This window comes from Lichenostomus cassidix, chromosome 1 (genome assembly GCF_008360975.1).
Source record: "Lichenostomus cassidix isolate B80296 chromosome 1, HeHo_3.0, whole genome shotgun sequence".
In the NCBI taxonomy this organism is placed as follows: Eukaryota; Metazoa; Chordata; class Aves; order Passeriformes; family Meliphagidae; genus Lichenostomus; species Lichenostomus cassidix.
In genome coordinates, this window is record NC_139479.1 from 29,482,435 (window position 1) to 29,505,417 (window position 22,983).

Sequence of the window (22,983 nt, forward strand, 5' to 3'; positions counted from 1 at the left end):
AACATGAAAAATGCCTGTGGCCCATTACTTTGCATGTTCCAGAGAGCAAGATTAATTTCCAGCAAGAAAGTTTAAGATTGTGGTAGTTTGGGGTATGGTTGTTTTTGTGGGGTTTTTTTGGTTTTTTTTGGGGGGGTTGTTTGTTTGGTTTTGGTTTTTTGGTTGTTTTTTTTTTTTGTAAGAATACTTAATGAAAATAGTGGAAGAGGCTACCTGGGGAAGTTGTTGCATCTTGGTTGGAGAGGTTCTTGACTGAAGAACAGGTTAGACAAACACCACTTACAGCATATGTGTATTTATCCAACTTCAGAGCTGGGCTGGAACAGTAACTTCTTAAGATGCCCTCAGGTCTTTCCAGTTCAGTTCTGTGGTTATATACATATATATGAGGCAAAACCAGAAACACAGATAATTCTATATTCTTTTGATCTTCTAATCTGATTTACTTTTTGCATTCTGAGCACCTGTAAATCACAGCATATAACTGGGAAAGAATCATTATCGTTCTGTATTTTAATTTTGCAGCTTTAAATGTGAAACAACTTGCAGGCTACAGAAGTAAAAACTGGTACTAATCCTCTTTTCCCACTTTTTTCTTTGCAGGTCGCTTGGTTGGTGCCCTGGATGCCGTGTTAGACTCTAATGCACGCATCGCTCCATTTCGAATTTTACTCCAAGTTCCAGGCTCACAGGTTTACTCTGCCATTGCATGTGGTGAGTTACTGAACGAATCAGGAGTTTACTGGGCCATAGCTATTGGTGAGTCACAGATGGAAAATTGATTTTGAGCATGGTCAGTGTCTGCATGTCCAGGAAGCTCAAGGTAACCCCAGCTAGTTGTGTGTGTGTGTGGAAAGCTTGTTTAACGATCAAATTAACCTCTGGTTAAAATCACAGATAGGAATTATGGAAAAGTATTACATAGGAACATTAAGGCTCTATGGAAAATTTGTTTAGCTGAGGGTGGTTTGCTGCGTTAATTTTCTCTGTTGCAAAGTAATGTGGTTCTGTTCATATGCTTACCTTTTTCTACAGTAGTAGTTGTCCCTTACAGCAAGAAACTACTTAGTCTAGGCTTTCACCAGTCTAGTATTTTGCTGTGTAAAAATCTAGTCTTTGACTGTGAAGGGTCTTCTCACACTTTGTTATAATGAAATATAACTGGAACATTTGGAAGATTTAGGAGGTAAAGTTGTTGGGGAAGGGGAATGTCAAATTCCTGACTTGTTACGCACTAATCCCTTTTGCAGTGTTTCTGCAACTTCTGAAAGTCAAGCACATCTTCAGGAAAGTGATATTGACATGAATGGCAGCAACCTTGCCATGATCCAGTAAAGGCCAAAGGAATGTTCCATTCAACCTGTTGTTGCTTGGCCAGTGTGCTGGGCTGTTCTTATCCCTTCTACTCCCATCTATAAAATCCTAGTATTGAAATTTACAGCAGTTTTTCTCTGGGAATGGTTCAAAGCTATGACTGGGGAGCCTTAGGAAGCATCTTTTTAATGAAAGAGTGGCCAAACCCTGGAACAGGCTTCTTTCTGACAAGTGGTTGATGTCCCACCAAACCTGCCAGCATTTAAGAGGCATTTGGACAATGTCGTTAGTAACTTCAGCTTTTGGTCAATCCTTAAGTAGTCAGGACTTGGACTAGATGATTCCCAGGATTTCAAGGAAAACAAGGAGTGCTTCTTGAAATGCATCAATAACAAAAGGAAAACAAAAGATAATGTAGGCCTGTTACTAAATGACCCTCTTAACAGAGGACACAGAGAAGGCAGAGGTGCTGAATGCCTTCTTTGCATTGGTCTTCACTGACCAGTCCAGTGGAATCTCTGACCCAGGAGACCAGGCTAAAGGAATGTTGGACAGAAGACTTTCCCTTGGTCAGGGAGGATTAGGTTGGAGAAAAACTAGGCAAGCTTGACAGCCATAGATCCATGGGCCCTGATGGGGTGCATCCATGAGTGCTGAGAGGGCTGGAGGACCATATAGCGAGGCCACTCTTGATCATTGAAAGGTTCTGGTGATCAGGAGAGGTGCTGAGGGCTGGACGAAAGCAAATGTCACCCCAGTCTTCAATAAAAGCAAGAAGGAGCACCCAGGGAACTACTGGCCAGTCAGCCCTACCTCAATCCCTGGAAAGGTGGTAGAATGCCTCATTCTGGAGGCCATTTCTATCCACATATATGACAAGAAGGTGAGCAGGAGCTGTCTGCATGGTTTCACTAGAGGTAAATCATGCTTGACCAGCCTGATTGTCTTCTGTGATGAAACAACTACCTGGATGGATGAGGGGAGGGCAGTGGATATTGTCTGCCTTAACTTCAACACAGCTTCCTACCCTGTCTCTCACAGCATCCTCATAGGCAAACTCAGGAATTGTGGACTGGATGAGTGGACAGTGAGGTGGATTGAGAACTGGCTGAATGACAGATGCCAGAGAATTGCCATCAGTGGCACAGTGTCTAGTTGGTGACCTGTCCCTAGTGCTGTCCCCCAAGGTTCAATACTATTTAACTTATTCACCAGTGATGTGGATGAAGGATCAGATACCTCCTGAGCAAATTCACTGGTGACACAAAGCTGGGAGGAGTGACCAATAGCCCAGAGTGCTGTGCAGCCCTTCAGAAGGACCATGACAGGTTGAAGGGTTGAACAAAGAATTGCCTGAAATTCAGCAAAGGCAAGTGCAGGGTCCTGGACCTGGGAAGGAATACACCAGCACAGGCTGGGGGCTGATCTGCTGGAAAGTAGCTCTGTGGAGAAGGATCTGGCTGTCCTGGTGGACAACAAGCTATCTGTGAGCCAGCAGTGTGTCCTTGGGGCCAAGAAGGCCAATGATATCCTGGGGACCATTAGGAAGAGCATTGCCAGCAGGTCAAGGAAGGTGATCCTGCCCCTCTGCTCAGCCCTAGTAAGGTCACATCTGGTGTGCTGTGCGCAGTTCTGGGCTCCTCAGTGCAAGAGAGCCATGGAGCCCCTGGAGCAGGTCCAGTGGAGAGCATCAAAGATGAGTGAGAGATCGGAGCATCTCTCTTATGAGGAAAGGCTGAAGGAACTGGGCCTGTTCAGCCTTGAGATGAGATGGCTGAGAAGGGGACCTCATCAATCTCTGTCACTATGTGAAAGGAGGGTGCCAATAGGATGAAGCCAGGCTCTTCTTGGTGATGCCAAGAAGTAGGACATGAGGCAAGGGGCAGAAACTGATGCACAGGAATTCTACCTGAATATAAGGAAGAACTTTTTTACTGTGACCATGTGCTGGAACAGATTGCCCTGGGAGATTGCATAGTCTCCCTTACTGGGGACATTCAAGAGCCAGCTGCACAAGTTCCTGTGCAATGTGCTCTGGGATAACCTTGCTTGACCAGGGAAGTTGGACCAGATGACCCATTGTGGTCCCTTCCAACCTTTCCCGTTCTGTGATTGTTGTAGATCTGTAGAATCTGTACAATGTTGTAGATGTTGTAGAAAATACGTTATTCTATTCTATTCTATTCTTTTTTTATACAGATTAAGCCATGAAATAGGTAATGTAAATTTGACATGTTATTGATAGTGTTTGACGTAGTAGTCCTTTGAATGGAGGAGTCAGTCTATATATTCACCTTAACCCTTTCCTCTGTACAAGCTCATCCAGCAATTTTGACTTGGTTCAGGAGAGATCCCTCTGCATGTTCCCCAATATTACTGGGAATTTTTCCCCGGGCCAGATGTGTGTGAAGAAGCTTGCGTAAAGTCTATTTGTGCTATTTTTGTTTTGGCTAGGTTTTCTTTGTTTTGCAATTGCTCTGTGCTTTCTATCCCTGTTCCCCTCCTTTTTATATTTAAATAATGCCATCTCATGGAGAAATTTAAGAGCTTCATGCTGTTACAGTCCTGTGATGAAGCCAGGTAGCTTTCGCTGGAAAAGTGTTGCTGTCATGGCATCCTGATTATTTGAACATATGCAATACTCCTTTCTGGGGCTGATCCTCACCCTGTCCACACTCTTACTGCACATAGAATTTGGTTTGTTTTTTTTCTTTTTGTTTTTTTTTTTAAAAATTTAAAGAAACTACAAATGACAAACTTGCCTGGGTGGAATGGCTAAAGATTTTGCTGAGACAAACTTATGTGATTAATGTTTTCTAAAATTCTCTGTGGCTCTTCCGAATGGATTCTCATCCCTGAGAAAATGAGATTTATAGTAATAGAGCGGAAAGCAGAGGGGTCTGTTTTGTGTGCTGCGTGGGTAGAACATACACAGTTGCCAGAGCTGCACAGAAATAAAGAACCATGGCAGCAGAAGCTGTGAATAATATTGCTGCTGTGGAACCCTGACATAAGTGTCCAGGGGAGAGCTGGCAATGGGAGTCAGAGGAACATCACCCAACCTCTTCTTGGGAAGCTGGAGGAGGACATTCCCCACGCAGAAGTGGCCATCGCTGCTCACCCAGCTCTGCCCTGTCTGAGCGAGGCATTTCATGCAGAAATGGTGTTAGGAGTCTCTTACTGGCTTTGGAAGGAGCAATGAGTCAAATTAAGGTTCCTGTTGATGTATAGCGAGGTCAAGGAGCAGCGCCAGGGACTCCTTCCAGTCTCCCAGTGTAACTTCTTTGTGGATAGCCATCATGTCACTGGGCAGTTAATTAAAATGACATTTTTGTTTCTTTGTTGGCAGTCCTCTGTTCCGGGAGCTGGAGGCTAAAATGATAATACATGCGTAAAGGTCAAGATCTGTGTTACAGATATTTGCAAATCTTGGAGGGCTTCTAGAAAGGCTGATGCTTGCACGGCTGTTCTGGCAGAGATGTTTTAATCCAGATGGTTAATCATGTTATACCAGTACAGGAAAAAAAAAGGGTAACCTCACCCCTTGTGTATAGCCACTTAAAATTTTCCTTTCAGAAGGCTCATGAGCAAAACAGAAACTCAAGTCCCAGTCAAGCAAAAAAAGATTTTAGGAGAGGGAGAGCAAAGGGCTTGGTGAGAATTGGATTTAAAGAAAAGATTCTGAGGAATGAGGCAGTGGTTAGACAAAACACTTGGCACGAGCAGATGAGGAAGGTGGGTAAAAGGTGGAATAAAATGCTATGCAGAGCATCAGAAGAGGAATAAGGAACAGAAATAAGGAAGAGATTGGCAATGTTTGGGTCAAATCACAGGACAACTTTAAACTATGAAATGGAAATTAGAGATAAAGAAAGTACTCAAAAAGTTGAGTTGGCCTGACCAAGTGAAAGGGCCAAAATGATCTTTCGGTATTTGAGCAGAATCCCTGGAGGCAGGCTGGAAAGATTGCAGGAGTCCCTATAGGATGTATCTTTCTCTGTGCTCAGAGCAGTCTCAGCAGTGTGGATGCTACTATGCAAGGGATCTTGCTCACAGCTTATTTCACAAGAAGTAGCCCAACAGCTTGCCCATACACTTGGTATCTTTTAGATTGTTCAGAAATAAAAATTCAACTCAGTACTTGCTTTGTGCAGCCATTTCAGTATAAAATTACTGTATTTCTGACGTTCTTAAACATTTATATAATTTGTTTTCTTTACCTAAAGGGCACTTAAGTGTCTCCCATTTTATGATTTTTTTAACCTTAATTTGACCTTGATTAATGATATTTAAGAAGTTCCATTACAAGACCTTCCTGTCAGGGAAATTAAAGCTTGGAAGGTTTCCCTGCCAGTTGGCATTCTGCATGGAAAACAGGTCAGAGGGAATTGGAAAATCCTTACATAGAATTATCATTTTTTGTTATTGTGAGGCAACATGATGCATCACTAATGTACACACAAAACAAATCTTGAGATAATGGGTCTTCTATTTGATATTAATTTTATTATTATATTCATGTGTGATTTGTATGTCTCTTTTACCCAACTATTTATCTTCTTTCTTCCACAAGCAAAGCACTAAAGGAAACAACTATTACTGCCTTTACTTTTTTACTTGTGATGTCTAATTACTGACCAGTAAGATCTGAAGGGGACAGATTTTCCTTTGATGGCCCTGCATGGTGCCCATCTTGCTATGACTTTTCTGTCACTGTGTCATGCAGAGACAATTCTGTTTCAAGCAGAAAGAGCCAAAGCAAAGAGGTAGTGAGCGAAATATTATTTCTGGACTTAGTTTGAACACATCACATTTAAAGAACCAGCAAACCCCACAAATCTTTAGAGAAAGAAGCTTTAAAGATTTGAAAAGCTGTTTTAGTTAAAGATTTCTGTTTGCTTTATTTCTTCCCCAAACTGTAGAAATGTGCTCTTGTAGAACCTTTAGGTTTTACTGAACCAAACTCTTTTTCAGGTACTTTATTTATTATAGAGAGCTTTGCATTCCTCTCCAAGGGTGTGCATGTGTGTGTGTGGTGTGTTCGTGCATGTGTGTATTGAGGGAGGGAGAAAGGAGGATCAGGGACTTTTGGAAACAGGGCATAAATCAAAGGTTTCCAGTGGCTGCTTACGGAACATCATGTCAGAATAAGCTGCAGTCTAGCAGCTCAGGATGAAGTTTTGCTGGTTTTTCTGCTTTGACTTTTAATGCAGCATTTGCTGGCTGAGAGCATTTGAGAAGACAAAACTAAAAGCACTAAAACTAATTCTCTAAAACAATGAGGTTTTTGTTTTTCTCTAACTATACTGCTATGAACAAGACCTTTTTGACCTGTTTGCTACTAAGAATTCTGAGGTTGAAAGTTCAGTTTCTCATAATGAATTTATGAAATAGTGCATTTTATTACTCCTTTTTTCTTCCTTTCAATTTTATTTTGTAGTATTAGCTTCAATATACTATTTTTTGCTTTTCTAGGTGCCACTGCAGAGGAAATAAACCAGCACTGGGAATGGCTGGAACAAAACTTGCTCCATACTTTGTCTGTATTTGACAATAAAGAAGATATTGTTAGTTTTGTCAAAGGGAAAGTGAAGGTAAGGAATCTGTCTCACTTTCACTGTCCCCTGCCTGATTACATGTGGTTTATTAGAAGTAATGTAATGAAGTTGTTGTCATTTGTAATTGGTTTTGACCATGTAAGGATAACTGGTTTTCTGTGTGACTCTGGTACCTGATGTGGCCAGCACATGAAGCTACTGACTCTCCACAAGGTTGGAGAAATGAGCATTGCATTGGAAAGCTGAAGAATTGTAAAAGTAAAGGACTTTTGTGACCATAAACCAGATTAAAAATAACAGTGGCATGTGGGGAAGAAATTAGAAAGTCTGATGTCCTGAGCTCTGCTTTTAATGAAATACATACTCTAAGAGGAGCTTGGTGATGGCTGGTGGGGGTGGATTCACTTGTGACTAATGCACCTGAGGTCCTGCTGTGGGCTATTCCTTGCTAAGAATTTTGGTGGGCTGCTCTTCCCCCCATAGTCCCTTTTCTGGTTTGGAAATTTTGTAGGAATACAATGCTTTTGGTGAATTTCAGCCCTGCACCTGTGAGCTCCATGGGCTCTGAATCTGGGGAAGAAGGGGACAAAGGCAAAACATCACTGTACAAATTCTAGTTTATATCCTGCTTTCTTTAAAAAAAGGTGTTTTGTCTTAAGTACACTGAAATACCACATACAGGTAATCTCTCTTGATAACACAGTGGCAGCCTGTTACCTAGCACAACACATATTTAAAATTCTTCTGGTTAATAGTTTATGTTAAGCCCAGGTTTTGAACCCTTGCACATGCTGTAGACTTTTGGAATATTATGACTGCTTGGTAATTGCATATTATACCAGGTGCTGTAACATATGGATTATTTGTCTGCATGGTGAAATGCATACTTAATTATTGTTGTAATACCACTATTAAAATATGAAATCTTAATTACGTTTATGTAGATGTTCTTGAAACCATGTTTGTAATGGTTCCCAGCATGTCTCAAGTTACTTAAACATCTGACTGCATTACTTCTTCATAGGTAAATAGTACTGGTCAGTGTACGCAACTGTTGCTCAGCTTTTGCTCTGTATGTACCAAATAAGAGCAGTCATAAGCCATAGTGAAAGTGGAGAGATATGGTTCTGCCAGACTCATTGAAAAAATTATATATCAAGAAAGGAAGGCTTTGGGAACATTCAAAATATATGAGATATGCAAGCACCAGAGAAATTTCTCCATTTGTGAAAATTGTAAATTGACTGGAATTTCTTTGTAAGAAAGGGCTACATTATTACAATTTGAATGGGTAGCTTGTAGCAACTTGCCTGAGTGTGAGTGCCATAGCTTTATCCTGATGTATTGGTCTTGTTCCGGACTCAGGCACTGATTGCAGAGGAAACGAGCAGCAAGCTTGCCGAGCAGGAGGAAGACCCCGAGAAGTTCCGAGAAGCCCTGGTGAAATTTACATCCAGATTTAATTTTCCTGAAGCAGAGAAGTTGATCACCTATTATTCCTGTTGCTGTTGGAAAGGAAAAGTTCCACGGCAAGGCTGGCTTTATTTGAGCATCAATCATCTCTGTTTTTATTCCTTCTTCCTGGGCAAAGAATGTAAGTGTAAATGCGTAAGAAATCTTATGCTCGGGAGAGATATAACTATAACTACATTTAAAAGCAAGAATAACCAGGATTGTTATGAAAAGCCTTGTTCACTTCTGAAGCTTGGTTTCTGAGTTTTCAGTTGTTCGGGTGAAATATCCTGTTTAATTTAGTTTCCACTTCAGACTTTGTATTTTAGTATGAATCCAGTAATAAAAATGACACTGCAAGAACTCGTAGACATAGTTGCTCTCTGGTTCTTTTTTTTTGGCATGATGAAGCAGCCTTAAAATGCAGCAGACCTCCTACAGGTTCTAAAATAGAGACTTTTAGTGCTGGAAATGGTGAGTAAGGATGGGTCCCTCCCACAGGCAGGGAAGCAGTCACTGCATCACTGCAGGGTGGTAGGTGAAGGGCTGGTGGGGTCAGGGACACCTGAGTCAAGTTGCCTGCCTGAAGATACCCCAGGATGCATAAAACGAATGTGCCCTGGAGAACCAGGTGAAAATTCTGAGCTTTTAAGGAAAACAACAGTGATTTAGGGATTTGTCTTGTGTTCCTGAAGAGCAGTGCAGTAAGGTCACAAGTGTGTCCTGGGGCTTTTTAGACTTTCAAATGGTTCAGCAAGTTCTAAGGATTTGGTTGTGGTGTTCTTCTACAGAGAAAGAATTGTGTGATTATGAAAAGCCTGTCAGAATAGATATTAGAAGGTAAAAATGAAAGTAATAGGCATAAAATGGTAAAAATGAACATAGAGATTTAAACTCTATAGCATTTCTCTTATTAGTAAGATTGTGCACAAACTGCTAACCTTTTAAGGCCTTTTTATCCTGCTGGAACTTAAAATAAGGTTAGCAATAGAAACCAATACTGCTATAAATATAGCACTATTTGTCAGTTAGAACAATTAGGAAAACTTCGCTGTATTCCATCCTCAGATATAGCTGTAGGTTTAAAAATGAAGTGCATCTTAAGAAATATAGTAACTTGTAATTTCTACAACTGGAAACATACAAAGACATGCTTAGAGCTGGAGGTCCTTTCTTCCCTTATATTATTTCAAGCCAGTTACTTTGTCATTAGAAGAGTTTTATTTGAAATGCAGGTAAGTTTGTTATTAACCATAAAAACAAAAATTGAGTTTTGCTGGGAAGAGTAGAATGGAATTTCTTGATACATACTAGATATGTGAGTTCTTGTATAATCTCCTGGTTTTCTGGTTAATATTAAATGGTATCCTTTGTCAATCATTTCTTCTTATTATCATTGCAGGTTTTCTCTCATTAAATCTGAGATAGCCAGTCTGCCAGAGCACATAAAGAAAAAAAGATACTTATTAATGATACATAAGAGAGGAAGGAAGAGGGAGAGAGAAAAACCCTTTATATTGTTCCAAAAATTTTGTTTATGCAATACCACAGATCGTTAAATGATAATGGAAGTACAATATCATGCTGTATTGTTTAAGAAGAGGTTTCTCCTCATATCTTTAATAATAATCATTATGAAAATGCAAAAGAAAAAAAACAACCCAACAAACAATTACATGTTTGCAACTTTTTATTTTGACTATGGAAAATGCACTGTTCATTCACAGTTGTAGTCAGTTGCATTGCCTTCATGTTCCCATACATTTGCATGGAAATGTGAGAAAACTTCCTGCATTTTCTTTTGGTTAAACAAACTTTCCTAGCTCAGTGTAAAGTAGTATATATGCAGAAATGATTCCCACTTCTAGATTACAATAAAGCCAATTATTTCTGTTTCTGGGCTAGTGTTTTGTCACGTTTATGAAAAATTCGTATTACAGGGAATAATCCAGATTTAGTATAGTTCTGGTCGTTACTATTTGAGAAGCTGATGCTGATTACTTGCAGAACAAGTTATTTATGTAGCTTTTGTTTTTCTCATGTAGCAATCACAAATTAAATTTGGTTAAATCTGGCCTTAAAAACAGTGCTAAGAAATCACATTTATTATGTTTTTCAATTCAGCACAGAGAAAAAACCCAATATATGAGTTGCAATAAAATTAGTTCTTAATTGTGTTTTTACCTCTATAAACACCTCCCCCCCCCAAACTGTAGACTCAAATCTCTTTAAAGGCAAAGTGTTAAGTCTTCTGCTTCTGGCAAGTCTTTTCCCTTCTTCTTGTTTCATTTTGTGTAGAAATTACATGGAATGCAATGTTAGAACCTGTTTTCAGCTTCTCATAAAATTAATTTACAGCTTATCTGAATATAAACTCCATGGAAAATCTTTTCCAGGACATGTCCCTTTTTATCTAAGCCTCAAAGTATTTGTAGGATTTCAGAGGCTTAGATCATCAGATAGCTTGAAAGGGCGTGCCAAGGTTTCTTCACATTTTTTAATTTAACTTGTGTTTTTCTGAAACTTAGAAGACTTTGTACCTTTTATCAGTGCCTTGGGTCCTGTACAGGCAGCTGTGCTGTTTCTATAACCATCACTGTAGAGCCTGTGTGGCTCTGACCTGCCTGAACAGCAGTGCTGTTCCTACGGCATTGTTTAATCTTTCTTCCCTTGGCTGGGCTGGTGCAGATGATTTTATGACCATTTGTAACAGTCTGTGCATGTTGATGCAGCTGTGCTTTATTTAAGTAAGAAAAAATGTAATCTGCAAATGATCTTGACAGCTGGTTCATGCAGTACTGAAAACTTGCTGAGGGTAGCTCCTTAGGTAATTAATGATCATGGATAAGTGTCATATATATATGACAATGTTTGTTGTTACTGCCTTTTTATTGCTTTATTGGCATCAGGAGACCAGCTAGGGATGTTAGGGGGTGTAGTCTTGATGTTATTGGCACAGAGAACCCTGGGAAGCTTCCAACAGTTGTTAAGAAGAAATATAATCTATTTTAAAGTCCTTTCCAGCCTAATTTCTACCCAGAGATTCATGTGAGAGGCAAGTAACATCCTGCAGTAGTTATCTAAAGTAAGCTGATTCTGTTTACCGCTTGTATTTATATGATTCAACAGCTTTAAACATAGAGAATGGTGTCCTACACTTCCTGTTCTCTATAAACAAGTCTGACTGTAGTTAATGTTTAGGGAAAGATGTGCCTGTGCATCTTTTCAGTAAAAAGTAATCAAAATGTGAAGATCACAATGCCTAGGCAGCTTTTTTTAATGTCCTGTTTATAGTAGTAATTACACTTTACAGCAGTGTCCATGTGCAAAAGTTTCCTTTTGGATGGGAGTTAGCTTTATTTTAAAAGCTGAAGTTACTGCACATGTAATTGGTTTTCCACCTGCCTACAGTTTTGTTTCTGAGAGATTACAAAGCCTTTCCCTGTCATCTTTGTACCCTGGAGATAAACTGTTTCTTCTGGTGGTAAGGAAGCAGGCTAAGGAAGCAGGCTGCAGAAGTGACTTGTAAAGGAGTTAGGAGCACAGTGGATGGCAGATGTTCTGCAAAGGCACCACTCCCCAGTCTAGCATTTCTTGTGAAAAGAGTTAAAATTTTGAGGGAGAGAGTCTGGAAAAGACACATCTTCTGGAGTGGGTGAGATTGAATGCAGAGTCATAACAGACATTTCAGCGTGTGCTTGGTCTTGCCTATACATGTATCTCTCTCCTCTTTGGTTGTATGCATTTCATTCTGAATTTTATTATTTCCAAAATCTGAAAAAGGTTAGCAGAGTTTCCACCCCACTTTTGCTTTTCTCTTGGATTGCAGTGAAACTTATCATTCCTTGGGTTGAGGTCCAGAAACTTGAAAGAACCTCCAATGTCTTCATGACTGACACAGTCCGTGTCACTACAGCAAATAAAGAACGCGACTTCTCCACCTTCCTCAATATTACTGAGGCTTTCAGGATCATGGAGCAACTGGCAGATGTGACACTCCGAAGGCTACTGGATAATGAAATCTTTGAACTGGACCCAGGCCTGCAGGATCCTACTCAGATTACCAAGAGGTAAAAAGCTAAACTATTGTATGAGCAGAGGTTTTATAGTGAGCTTCGTGGTTTGGTGTGTTAGCTGAGTGAGATTTCAAAGCTCTGTTTGACTGGGCATGGAAGAGACTTCATAATGTGTTATAGTGTATCCAAACTTTACATTTTGGATTTTAACTTGTATGGAAGATACATTTTTCCACTTTATAGTCTTCCCTTAAACAACACTGTTTTATTCTTAATTTGCTTCAAAAGTACTGTTTCCCATAGAAGGGAAGATTGGAGCAAGGGATATTTCCCACCTTCCCTGAGGAGCATTGTTATTTTGCTTGTAAGTTTGGTAGTGTGTAGGCTTTTCTAGTGCCTTCAGTTCTTTAGAATTACTGCTTTTGATCACATCTGAAACTTAGAATTCCCACTAGTGTGATTGCCATAGCCAACTTAGCAAGCAGTTATAGGGCTTAAAAAATACACAGTTGTGATATTGCTATTGTCAGCTCTACCCCTTGCATCCCTGAAATGCATCTCTGCATTCCTCTCCCAGTACAGAAATGCATTGGTTCTCTCAGGGAAAGATAGATGGCTATTTATCTGCTGGTAACACAACACACAACTTTGTGTTTTATTTGCTGCTGTGAGAAAGGGGGAGGGAAACTGCCCTGAGGAATTTTAGGTGGGCAGGATGGAATAGCCCAAACTGGAATTTGCCTGGGGCATCAAGGTTAAGGTGCTGATTTAAAATACTTCTTTTCTGAATGGGATGTGAGTGGATTGGATTATCTCCTCTTGAATCATGCCCTTCCCTGCTCTTCCTTCCTCTCCCTCTGCCAGGGGTATGAAGAGAATCACCCAGGTGTTGCTTCCTGACTAAAACATAAGGAATGCATGGTATAATTTCCCCCCAAAAAAGAGACAAATAGCCATTTTATTGTTTCCAAGGGACATTTTTACAGTGGTGGTGGGCATACATCTCAGCTAAACGCTTCTGCGAAGTTTCATAATGGAGTTTAAAACAATAAAATGGACTTCTTCTGCAATTTCATATGTACAGACAATAAGGCAAATCACTGACACCAGATTTCATTCATGATGTTATTGAAGAATTCACTTGAGGTAACACAGTGGTGAGCAACCATAAACATCTTTGCAGGCTTTTTTTTAATAGCCAGGGGTCCTTGGATTACAGGAGCTACCTTTATTTTTACAATATATGAGTAACTGGTTGTTTTTAATATTGTAGGCTTTTGGCTCAAGAGAGGTAGGGATATGTACTTTAGCTAGTGTAGGGCTGTGATAGGTTGTATCTCACCCCCTTTCCATGCTTTACCATTTCACCTTCCTCCTGCTTTTGGGCTGAAAAGTTAGATGCAAGAAAAGAAATCTGGAGGATATGTAACAAAAATCTGGGGGGAGATATTTTTCAGCATCTAGTGATTTTTGTCATTGTCTCTTCCCAAAATAGTCTTTGAATCAGCAGTACTAACTGAATGGAAAGAAAGTAAAATTACAGTTGCAAAGAAAAGTACAAGTTTAGTAATATGCTCTAATAAGGGACTCTCAGGGAATCAACTTGTAAGTACCTTGTGGCATTTTTGAAAAGTAGTGTGTCTATTAGCAGTCAAGCAAGAGAAACCATCCCACACATTTATTCAAACAGGTTCTCTCTCTCCTTCCTTCCAACCAAAGAAGAAAAAAAAATTGAAGGAACAGAGGAGAAGAAAGGACAAAAATATATTTACTGGAGATTGCCTGGTCAAGATGTTCTCTAACCTGTGCTGTTACTTAGCAGATAGCAGATAGGGAAACATGGAAGATGCCGAAATCCCATTTCCTCTGCATGAATTAGGTAGTGCTTGGATAAGTTGTTTCTGGTGCCCTTTGTCCCACTTCAGCAACCACTTTCATGTAAGGTGATTAAGCAAGACTCTAGTTTGAATAGTGGATAAACTGGTTTTCAGTGTTAATGTGTTTTGGGGAGGATGTTGTACTTTTTATGGTGTGTGAAGTTTTTGTTGCTGCTTTTTTTCTTGAAGCCATTGTTGTACTATAAGAACAATTACTTTCAACACATTCCCTCTAATAATTATCATTGTTAATTCTTGATTAATTCAAATACATGATTTGGAAGCAAGTAATGATCCATGAAAATGAAAACAGACACATATATCATTGGAACTACTCCAATGAACAAATTAATGAAGTTGCTGTAGGTGGCTTTTGTTTGCTACACTTTCTTTTGTGAGAGGCTTGTCTCAATATCTTTATTTAAAAAAAATACATTTTCAGGGCTATCATGATCTGTATATTCTACATTCATAAACCTTTGTTGTTCCTGAGGCTCTTGGGGTCATCTTGCTGAGCAGTGGAGGGATGGGTCTCAGAGAGGCTGTTGGATTAGGCCCACAGCTTGTGACACAAATTCTATCATGGCCAGAGTCAAACAAGTCAGTATGCATTTTTTGTGCTGTTTAATGAAATGATAAGGCATAGAACAATGGATTATGAAGGGATTAATGGCAATTGAGATAATTGCCATAAAAAGCAAAGTAAAGCTGAGTTGTTTGGTACCTACAAATGCCATTTCTTGCAGGCATATATATGTGCCATGCAATTTTACTGGAACACATATGGTAACTATTTTTTTCCTTTTTAAAAAGAAGGCTGCAACAGCCTCTGGTATAGGTTTCTTGTACTTCTAATTTCCATCTCCTTCAGGATGCAAAAATAACCCATTGCATTTCTCAAATGTAGTGAGAAATTCTCCAGAGCACAACCCACAATTTAAAAGCTTTAAGCTGCTGATGTCAGTAAGGTTTCAAAAGTGTGATATGTTTTCCCAGGCTCTAACCATATTGGTTTCTTTTCTTCATGTTTAACTGTGAATTACCAATGTGAATGACTTTGCTTCATGTGAAGGCAAAGAAGGTTGTTAACACAGATCTAAGCTCGATGGAAACTGTTTGAAGTATCCTGAGTTGTAAATGTCATTTCAATCTGCATTAATTCTTTCAGAGAGGGAATCTGAGAATGCTTTAAACCTCGAGCAACAAGGAAAATGCAACTAGAAACCTCTTTTTATTGCATCTCTGTGGCAAAAGGTGGGGTTTGGGTTATCTGTGTGTGATTGCCTAATGTGATTTTAAGGATTTGCAGCAACGGGCATATGAGGATCCATATCGGTAATTTAGAAGTCTGAAGTCTACTTTGAATCTTTCGCATATTTTGAGTCTGTCACTTCTTGTTCTAGCCAGTACTATCGAGGAGATCAGATGTGCTCTCTTTCTTTAGAGCAATAATTTGTGTATTTGGGGGTTGATGTGCATCTTCTTTCTCTTTTTTTCTTCAAGCTGCACTGCGCTACTTCTGCCAGCATTTTCTTATCAGTCCAGATTTTAGCCGTTCTGGTCAGTCTTCTCTGGACATTCATCACTGATGCCATATGGGGGCAGGCATGCAGTGGTAGGATATAGGATTGCCCCAGAGACCTCACCAGTGCTGACCATGGCAGGAGCAGTGTGACTGTCTCTGCTGCAGCTCTGGGACTGGCATGCTGCCTCGTGGTGGCCATGCACTTCTGCAGCCCAGCACAGTGCTCCTCTTCCTCCTGTGAGCACGAGGCTGTTGGCTCTCGTTCAGCCTGTGATCTCATGTAACCCCAAGAGATGGTTCCCTGTGGAGTTCATCTCCATGCTGCATTTATGAAGCTTATGATGTACAGCTGAAAATATTTGTAATGCTTTTTTTTTTCCCATAACATACCTTAAAGTTATGAATATAAATCTGAATCTGATCCTTTTCTTACGTTCATTAGCCTCTACCAGCCTTGCATCAAGTGCAGGTTTAGTAACAAGCTCTTGATCCATCACACAGATTGCTGAAGACATTGAACAGAAGCTAATCTAGGACAGATTCCCAAGGGAGTCTTCTTGATACCTTTTACCAGGAAGCCCTAAAGGGCTGCATTTTGAGGTACTCTTTTTCAACTGGCTTGGTACAACAGTTTATCACTTCTAGTTTTATTGGTTCCATGAGAGGATGTATCAAGACTTCCATAGATTTTGGCTAAAACGTTCATAGCAACTCTTTCATCTACAAGTCTAGTGTTCCTGCTATGTAAGGGAATGATGCTCAGTTTACATGTGTCCTGACAAGTCCATGTTGGCTCTTCTCAGATAACATCTCCTGGCTAGCTTATAAGAAGCCTTTCTTCCCATGTGAATTTAGCAGTTCTTCCAATAAACAAGACATATATTGTTGGATCTGTTATTTCCAAGATATCTGACTTTCTGGAGTCTGAATAGCAATAAGAATCTAGTAATGGGTCTCTTAAAGCAAGAGGTCAACAGTCTGTTTAGATTTTAGATAGGCAACAAGTGACTCAGCAGAGCTAAAATCTTGCCAAGTTGGCTTCTGCTGGATTTAAAGCGCAGAAAAACATTTGACAGTGAGGACAGCATTTTAAGCGTCCTGATACTTTTAGGCATTTTGTTAGTCTTGTGTGTGTTATTTCCTTTAATTTAGAATTCTTGGAAGGTAACATGGGGGTCATGCACAAGCAGTTATTGCAGTTCAGGCTTGCCGTTCACTTTGAAGTGCTGGAGTTGGAGGCAGTCCATGATCCCATAACATGCAAGTTGGGAGCTGCACTCAGAAGGAATTGCTGAGTTTTTTGAAAAGTAGGGAACAAGGCAGTTGCATCTTCTCACCTTTTATTCTTCTGATGCTTTTGTAAATACTGAATAAACATTATTTTTTACATAATAGTAGCTTTCCTTTTTTTTAGTTAAGCACCACTCAGTATGCTGCATTTGCTTAAAAACCAAACTGGCATGGTAATTATTAAGTGAGAGTAGAAATTTTCAAACAGGTAGGGGTGCAAGTAGAAAGGTTGCATTTCTTTTTGGTGTTGGAGGTATTGTGAAACTCTAAATGGAAGCTGTGGGACCTGGTGACGTGGGCCATTTTTGCTGTATGATATTTAAGCAATTGCCTGTCTCATTTTAGGAGCTAAATTTGTTTGTGGGTTTTTTAAAGTTGTGAGTTGGTTTGTTTTTTTTTAACCAACTCTAATTTTGTTTGGCTGTGTTTACGAAGAGAAGCCTTTAAGCTGTAGAATTTGCGTGCTTAACAGGAAATATATTTGTGGTGTTCAATTTTATAATAAAACCTCTTGTTTAAGCCCACGGTGGTAGGTGCTGACAGCATCTCATCCCTCTGCTACCATTTTTCATTCTGGGATCCCTCCTGCAAGCAGGCTGGCCCATTTCAGCACTTGTTTCTGGGGCAGCCCTGGCTGTGGTGTGATCTCTGTGGTGTCCCTGTGTGAGCCTGTGTGTGAGTCATGGGGGGACAGGCAGTTCCAGGGATGTTGGGGTTGGCAGCCTTCCACCCGTACAGGGTGAGTGGGGTTGGACACAGTGCTGGTGAATTTGCTTAGTTCCAGATGTCATTCTTCTTCAGCTTAAAATCCTGTGATTTGTTGTCTGAAAGGCCTTGCATGTGGACCCCACAGCCCAGAGAGATGCAGCAAAATCCTGAAAACTCAGAAGCTTCAGATTTTGGAGCTTAGGAAACTGTCAGCTCTGAAATAACAGACATGTGCCTGAACAGAGGCTCAGACACTCTTCTGTATAAAGCCTCCTTTCACATAAACATCTAGAAATCCTCACAACTGAGTAGATGCAGGGAGGGTCTTACCTTTCAGCACAATAGCAGGAGAGCACAGCTCTACCAGACCTGACTGCAGATGCTATCAGCAGCATTCATCTGTGCTGTGCAGAAATGGAAAATATTTTAGTGGTGAGTTAACGAGGAGGCATATCCTGATCCAGCTTTGTCACAATAGCAGATCGCTGCAGGCACTTATCAGAGCTGCTCTTGCTGTGGAATTTTAGTTCAGGAGCAACCTTTTTGTCTTTCTTCACAAAGAGGGTTTCTCTTTGTTCTCTGTGAAAAAACAGGAGACTATTTGTCTGCTTTCTTTGGATAATATTATTAAGGAAGATAATGCTTGAGAAGGAAACAGAAGCTGAATGCTGGTTGAGCGCATTCTGTCTTTTCTGTTGCTTGCAGATACAGATCCTCCCTTCTCAGGTCTCAGTTTGTTCTGGATTGTCTTCCTCCCTGTTTCACATGGCTATGCCTTTTTGTATGGATTAAATAAAACTAAAAAAATCTAAAAGCCAAACCCAAACAAACAATTGATTTACTTACAGAGGCAGTGGCTTCATTTGTCTCAACTTATATTTTAACAGCAGGGTTGGGGTAGAGGGAAGGTGTCTGCAGAAGAGGGTGAAGGAAGGAGTGGCGAGGGGATTTACAGCACCAAGGTACCACTCCCTGTTATGCTTCAGCCCACGCTTTAAATTCTTTCAATGGCACAAAATCAAGGGGTTTTTTTTCCCTTTTCTTTTCCCTAAGGTGAATCATGCTAGGAAAAATTTACTTGTAGTAAAGGAAATTATAGAATTTAAGGCCTAATGTTTCTGGAGCTGCTGTTGGTGAGCTAATAGCCATGGCCTGTTTATAATGTAATTGCATCGTTCTCTAAATCACTGCAGGCTTCTTCATTAAGAAAGGAGAAGAAAAATAAGTCCCCAAAGCCAAGTCTGTATAACCATGCTTCAGTAATGAAAGTTTCATTCATTTAAACTTTTCTCTCCACATAAATGTGGATGGGTGGCTGGAAGGAAGCCAAGTTCAAACTGAATGTGGCTGGTGCTGTTATTCCCATATGAATCTGTAAGTGATCTGAAACGGTTTTGCATTTTGAAACTGTTCTGAGGGCTCTCAGAGGCTGGTACCTGTGCAAGTCAAGGATTCCATCATGTAAATGCCACCCTCATTAACACTTCTGTTACTGACCACTTTGGAAGTACTAATTGAGCAAATGCATTACTTTTGGGTGCAGGTACAAGTCCCTGGGGTGATGTTGGTAATGCTGCTGTGAAGGAAAACAAGGAACATTAAGCTAATCTCCATTGCTCAATATATGTTCATCAGATGAAAGATTTAGTTATCTCCTGGGCACTGAAATTTGTAGCTCTTCGAGTTTGTAAAGTCACACAGCAGCCATAGAAAATCCACGGTTAAATAATAATTAAACACCCCCCTCCCAAACCAGCAAAACAGGCGATTCAGATCAGTGTCCTTTCCCTTCCTAGTTATTATACTAGTTGCTTTTGACCTTGTTGTTAAACAAGCAATTATTGATAATGTTTTTCTTTTAATGTATTTCAAAGTTGGTCATTTAGTGCTCTGTTCACATAGGCACTGCAGATTGCTGTGCACAGTGTTTTTATTCTGTGTTCCTTGCTCTTGGTGAGGCCAACAAGAAAAGTGAACCTCACACTGTATGTCCTGGCTTTTGGAATCTTGTGATTTGTTCTTGCTGCTTTTTCTTAAGGGATCTTGAAGCCAGAGCACAGAATGAATTCTTTCGGGCCTTCTTCAGATTGCCCAGGAAGGAGAAGCTGCACGAAGTTGTGGACTGTTCTCTCTGGACACCGTTCAGTCGCTGTCACACAGCGGGGAGGATGTATACTTCAGACAGTTATATCTGTTTTGCCAGCAAAGAAAATGGCTGCTGCACTGTTATCATCCCACTTAGAGAGGTAGAGTTGTTTGTTTCATTTTGGGTCCATATCTGCCTTTTTCTGCCCTAAGCCTCCACTGCCATTTGACTTATCTGCATAGTATTGTTTGATAAAAAAGAGCAGGGTGCTTGTGTGTACCCTGCCTACAGGATTGTTGTACAGCTTGGTCTGGGACTCATTAGGGCCTGAGCTCCTAAAAATAGGGGTGATAAAACACTGTCCTCTGAGTGAAGTATGGACAGGTAATGCAGCAGGACAGAACACTGCAAAAGCAGAGTCTGCTTGGCCCAAGACTTGGACAGGGCTCCCCTCCCAGCTCCACAAACATGTGCATCCAGATGTTGATGGAGACCAGTTTGGACCCATTCCAGCAATGTGAGCATCCTTGCCTGGGATCAACACAAGTGTTCAAGCTCTCCCTCTGTAGACAACCTCTAACAAACCTGTGGATATTTTGCAAAGCTGTAGGGCAGAGAGAAAGAGGGGATGTTAAGATGAGCTGACAAATTTCCATTAAATCAAGAGATGAATTTAAATGGAGGGAGAGCACATGGGAAGGTGGTGGGAGTAGAGGAGGAGAAGGAAGCTGTCAGCTAACACCTGCTGGATCTGCTGTGAATACAAGGCTGTTATGATCTCTTAATTAAAGCTTTCCTTTCATCCTTGACTAATAGTAGAGTAACATCCAAATCATATCCTAACTGTAGCAACTTACCTTCCACAGTTGCAGAAAGAGAAAACAATATGAGAACAGTGTTGTATACTTAATTTAAATTAGCAAAACAACTGTTTTACCCCATCTTCAAAGGTTGGAAAGTAAATTTCCTCCTCAACCCCCAGAATTTGATCAAGTTGATCCTTTTATAAATAATTTTTTTAATCATACACCCCTTTGTTATCTTTTCCCTCAATCTGCTGTTCAGAAGAGGGATGCACAATAATTTGGGGAAAAGAAAAAGGCATCTGGGATACTTGTTGGTATCTGCTTTGAGCTTCTAAAGAGACCATGAACTTCAGACAGTAGGATATGTTTGATCAAGGAAAGCCAATATAAATAACCACATTTAAAGCATGCATATGAAATGCTGTGTTTGTACGTTTTGGTACATGTAGTATATTTGAAGATGTTTCTGTGGCTGTGGTGCCTAATGTATTTTCTGTAATGTCTCTGGAAAAGGTAATCAGTATAGAGAAGATGGAGGACACAAGCCTTCTCCCTAATCCCATCATTGTTAGCATAAGGAGCAAGACAGCCTTTCAGTTCATTGAGCTGAAGGACCGGGATGTTTTGGTGGAGAACTTACTCCAGAGGCTAAAAGAGGTGAACTCCAGCAACCCATTGCACTGCAACAACTTGCAAAATAACAATCAGGTACTGAACTTTCATTTTATTGTTAATTCAATATGTTTATCCATTAGTCCAATGTCCTGCCTTCTTTGGGGGGTCCGCGAATTGATCATGAGCCGATGCTTATTTGATGACACCTTTAAAGACCTGCCTGGTTGGGATGGAGGACACTCACAGCATAGCTGTGACTGATACGCTGGGGAGAGCAGGGACTATTGTGGGCAGCTGACCTGCCCTTCAAAGAGGCCTCAGCAGACTGGAGTAGTGGTCTGATAGAGACCTCACAAAGTTCAACAAAAGGGAATGTGAAACCTGGCAAAGTAAGCCCAGGAGAGGCTGGGGACTGACTGTGGCAGGAGAGGCTGGGGTCTGGCTGGCTAGAGAACAGCCATGTGGAAAAGGTGGAGGAGTCACAGTGCACAAGGCGAGCTCATAAGTCAGCATTGTGCTCTTACCTTGCAGAAGGACAACCCCATGTCGGGTTGCACTAGCAGGATTGTAACTAGGAGGTCATGGAATGTTACTGTTCCCTTTTATTCCGAACTTCTGAAGCTGATCAGGAGTACAGTTTTGACTCTGCTCCACTACACAAGCAAAGCATTGATAAATTGGCGTAAGTCTAGTGGAGGGCTACAAGATGGTCGGGGGCTGGAGCACATGCTTTATAAGGTGAGGTGGAGGGAGCAGGGCTTCCTCAGCCAGTCTTCCACTAGATAGTGGTAAGATAGAGGCAGACTCTTCTTAGATATGCCAGTTGAAGGGCGAGCAACCACAGCCTCAACATGCGGCAAGGAAAAATCCAAATAGATAAAAAGAGATATTTCCTCCCATGGGTGGGCAGAACTGAACCAGGCTGCCCAGAGAGGCTGTGCACTCTGCTTTCTTGGAGCTATTCAACTTGACTGGGCACAGACCCCTGCAGCCAGGTCTGCGGGCTCCTGCTTTAAGTACGGGGTTGAAAAAGATGGCTCTCTCCAACCTAAATTGCTCTGTGATTTTGTCTTTCAAATCCTAACAGTAGAAGACTGTTTGGTAGCTTGTCATCAAGGACACTTAGAATTGGCTAACAACTTCTGGTTTAAGATAACAGCCCTTTTTCTGACCTGCAAATGAATGATGATTTTATAAAGTCTTGAGTAAGACCTTTCCTCCTAAAAGGTGTTAAAGGTTTTGATGCAAAAGGTGAAGGGTGACCTAGCTCTGTGTCTTGAGGACAGCTGAGGATGTAGTTCTTAACCCTTTCAGTCATTACCACCTTGATTCTGCATTACAGAACAGCCTTGCCTTTGGGTCCATGTGTGTGCTGGGGGATGATGAGTCTGCATGTCTGGAGACAGAGGCTTCACAAGGGAAGGAGAGAAGTGAATGTGGAAAGGAGAACAGTTACTTGCTCAATGCAGAAGCACTAAGGTCAGACTTTCATCAGTCAGGAATGTCAGGCCTTGATTTTGGAAAGGTATGTAACATTTGGGGAAAGCTGTAGGTTTAGGTCTCGTTTTGTTTTTAAAAAGGCTGGGGTTACATTCAAACAGATAGGCATTTTTATTAAAATGCACTCTCTATTGGTTGGAGAAGTTAGATATGGGATAACAGCTTTTCTATTTGCTTGGGTTTTTTCCTTCTCCCGCCATTTCATTCTGGTGAATATTTATAATTTTTCTCCCTTT

General features: G+C 40.7%; 1 protein-coding gene across 2 annotated transcripts in view; it reads left to right on the forward strand.

Moving 5' to 3' along the window:
• TBC1D8 (TBC1 domain family member 8) overlaps positions 1-22,983 on the forward strand; it is a 50,655-nt gene that overhangs the window by 13,170 nt on the left and 14,502 nt on the right. The window contains exons 2-8 of one of the 2 annotated variants that reach the window (XM_085054700.1): positions 604-759; positions 6,790-6,908; positions 8,238-8,466; positions 12,154-12,394; positions 19,779-19,986; positions 21,146-21,340; positions 22,590-22,772. In XM_085054700.1, coding sequence (XP_084910826.1) covers positions 604-759; positions 6,790-6,908; positions 8,238-8,466; positions 12,154-12,394; positions 19,779-19,986; positions 21,146-21,340; positions 22,590-22,772 — 1,331 coding nt within the window. The remainder of the gene's footprint in view (positions 1-603; positions 760-6,789; positions 6,909-8,237; positions 8,467-12,153; positions 12,395-19,778; positions 19,987-21,145; positions 21,341-22,589; positions 22,773-22,983) is intronic. The other variant, XM_085054709.1, reaches the window with a different exon arrangement.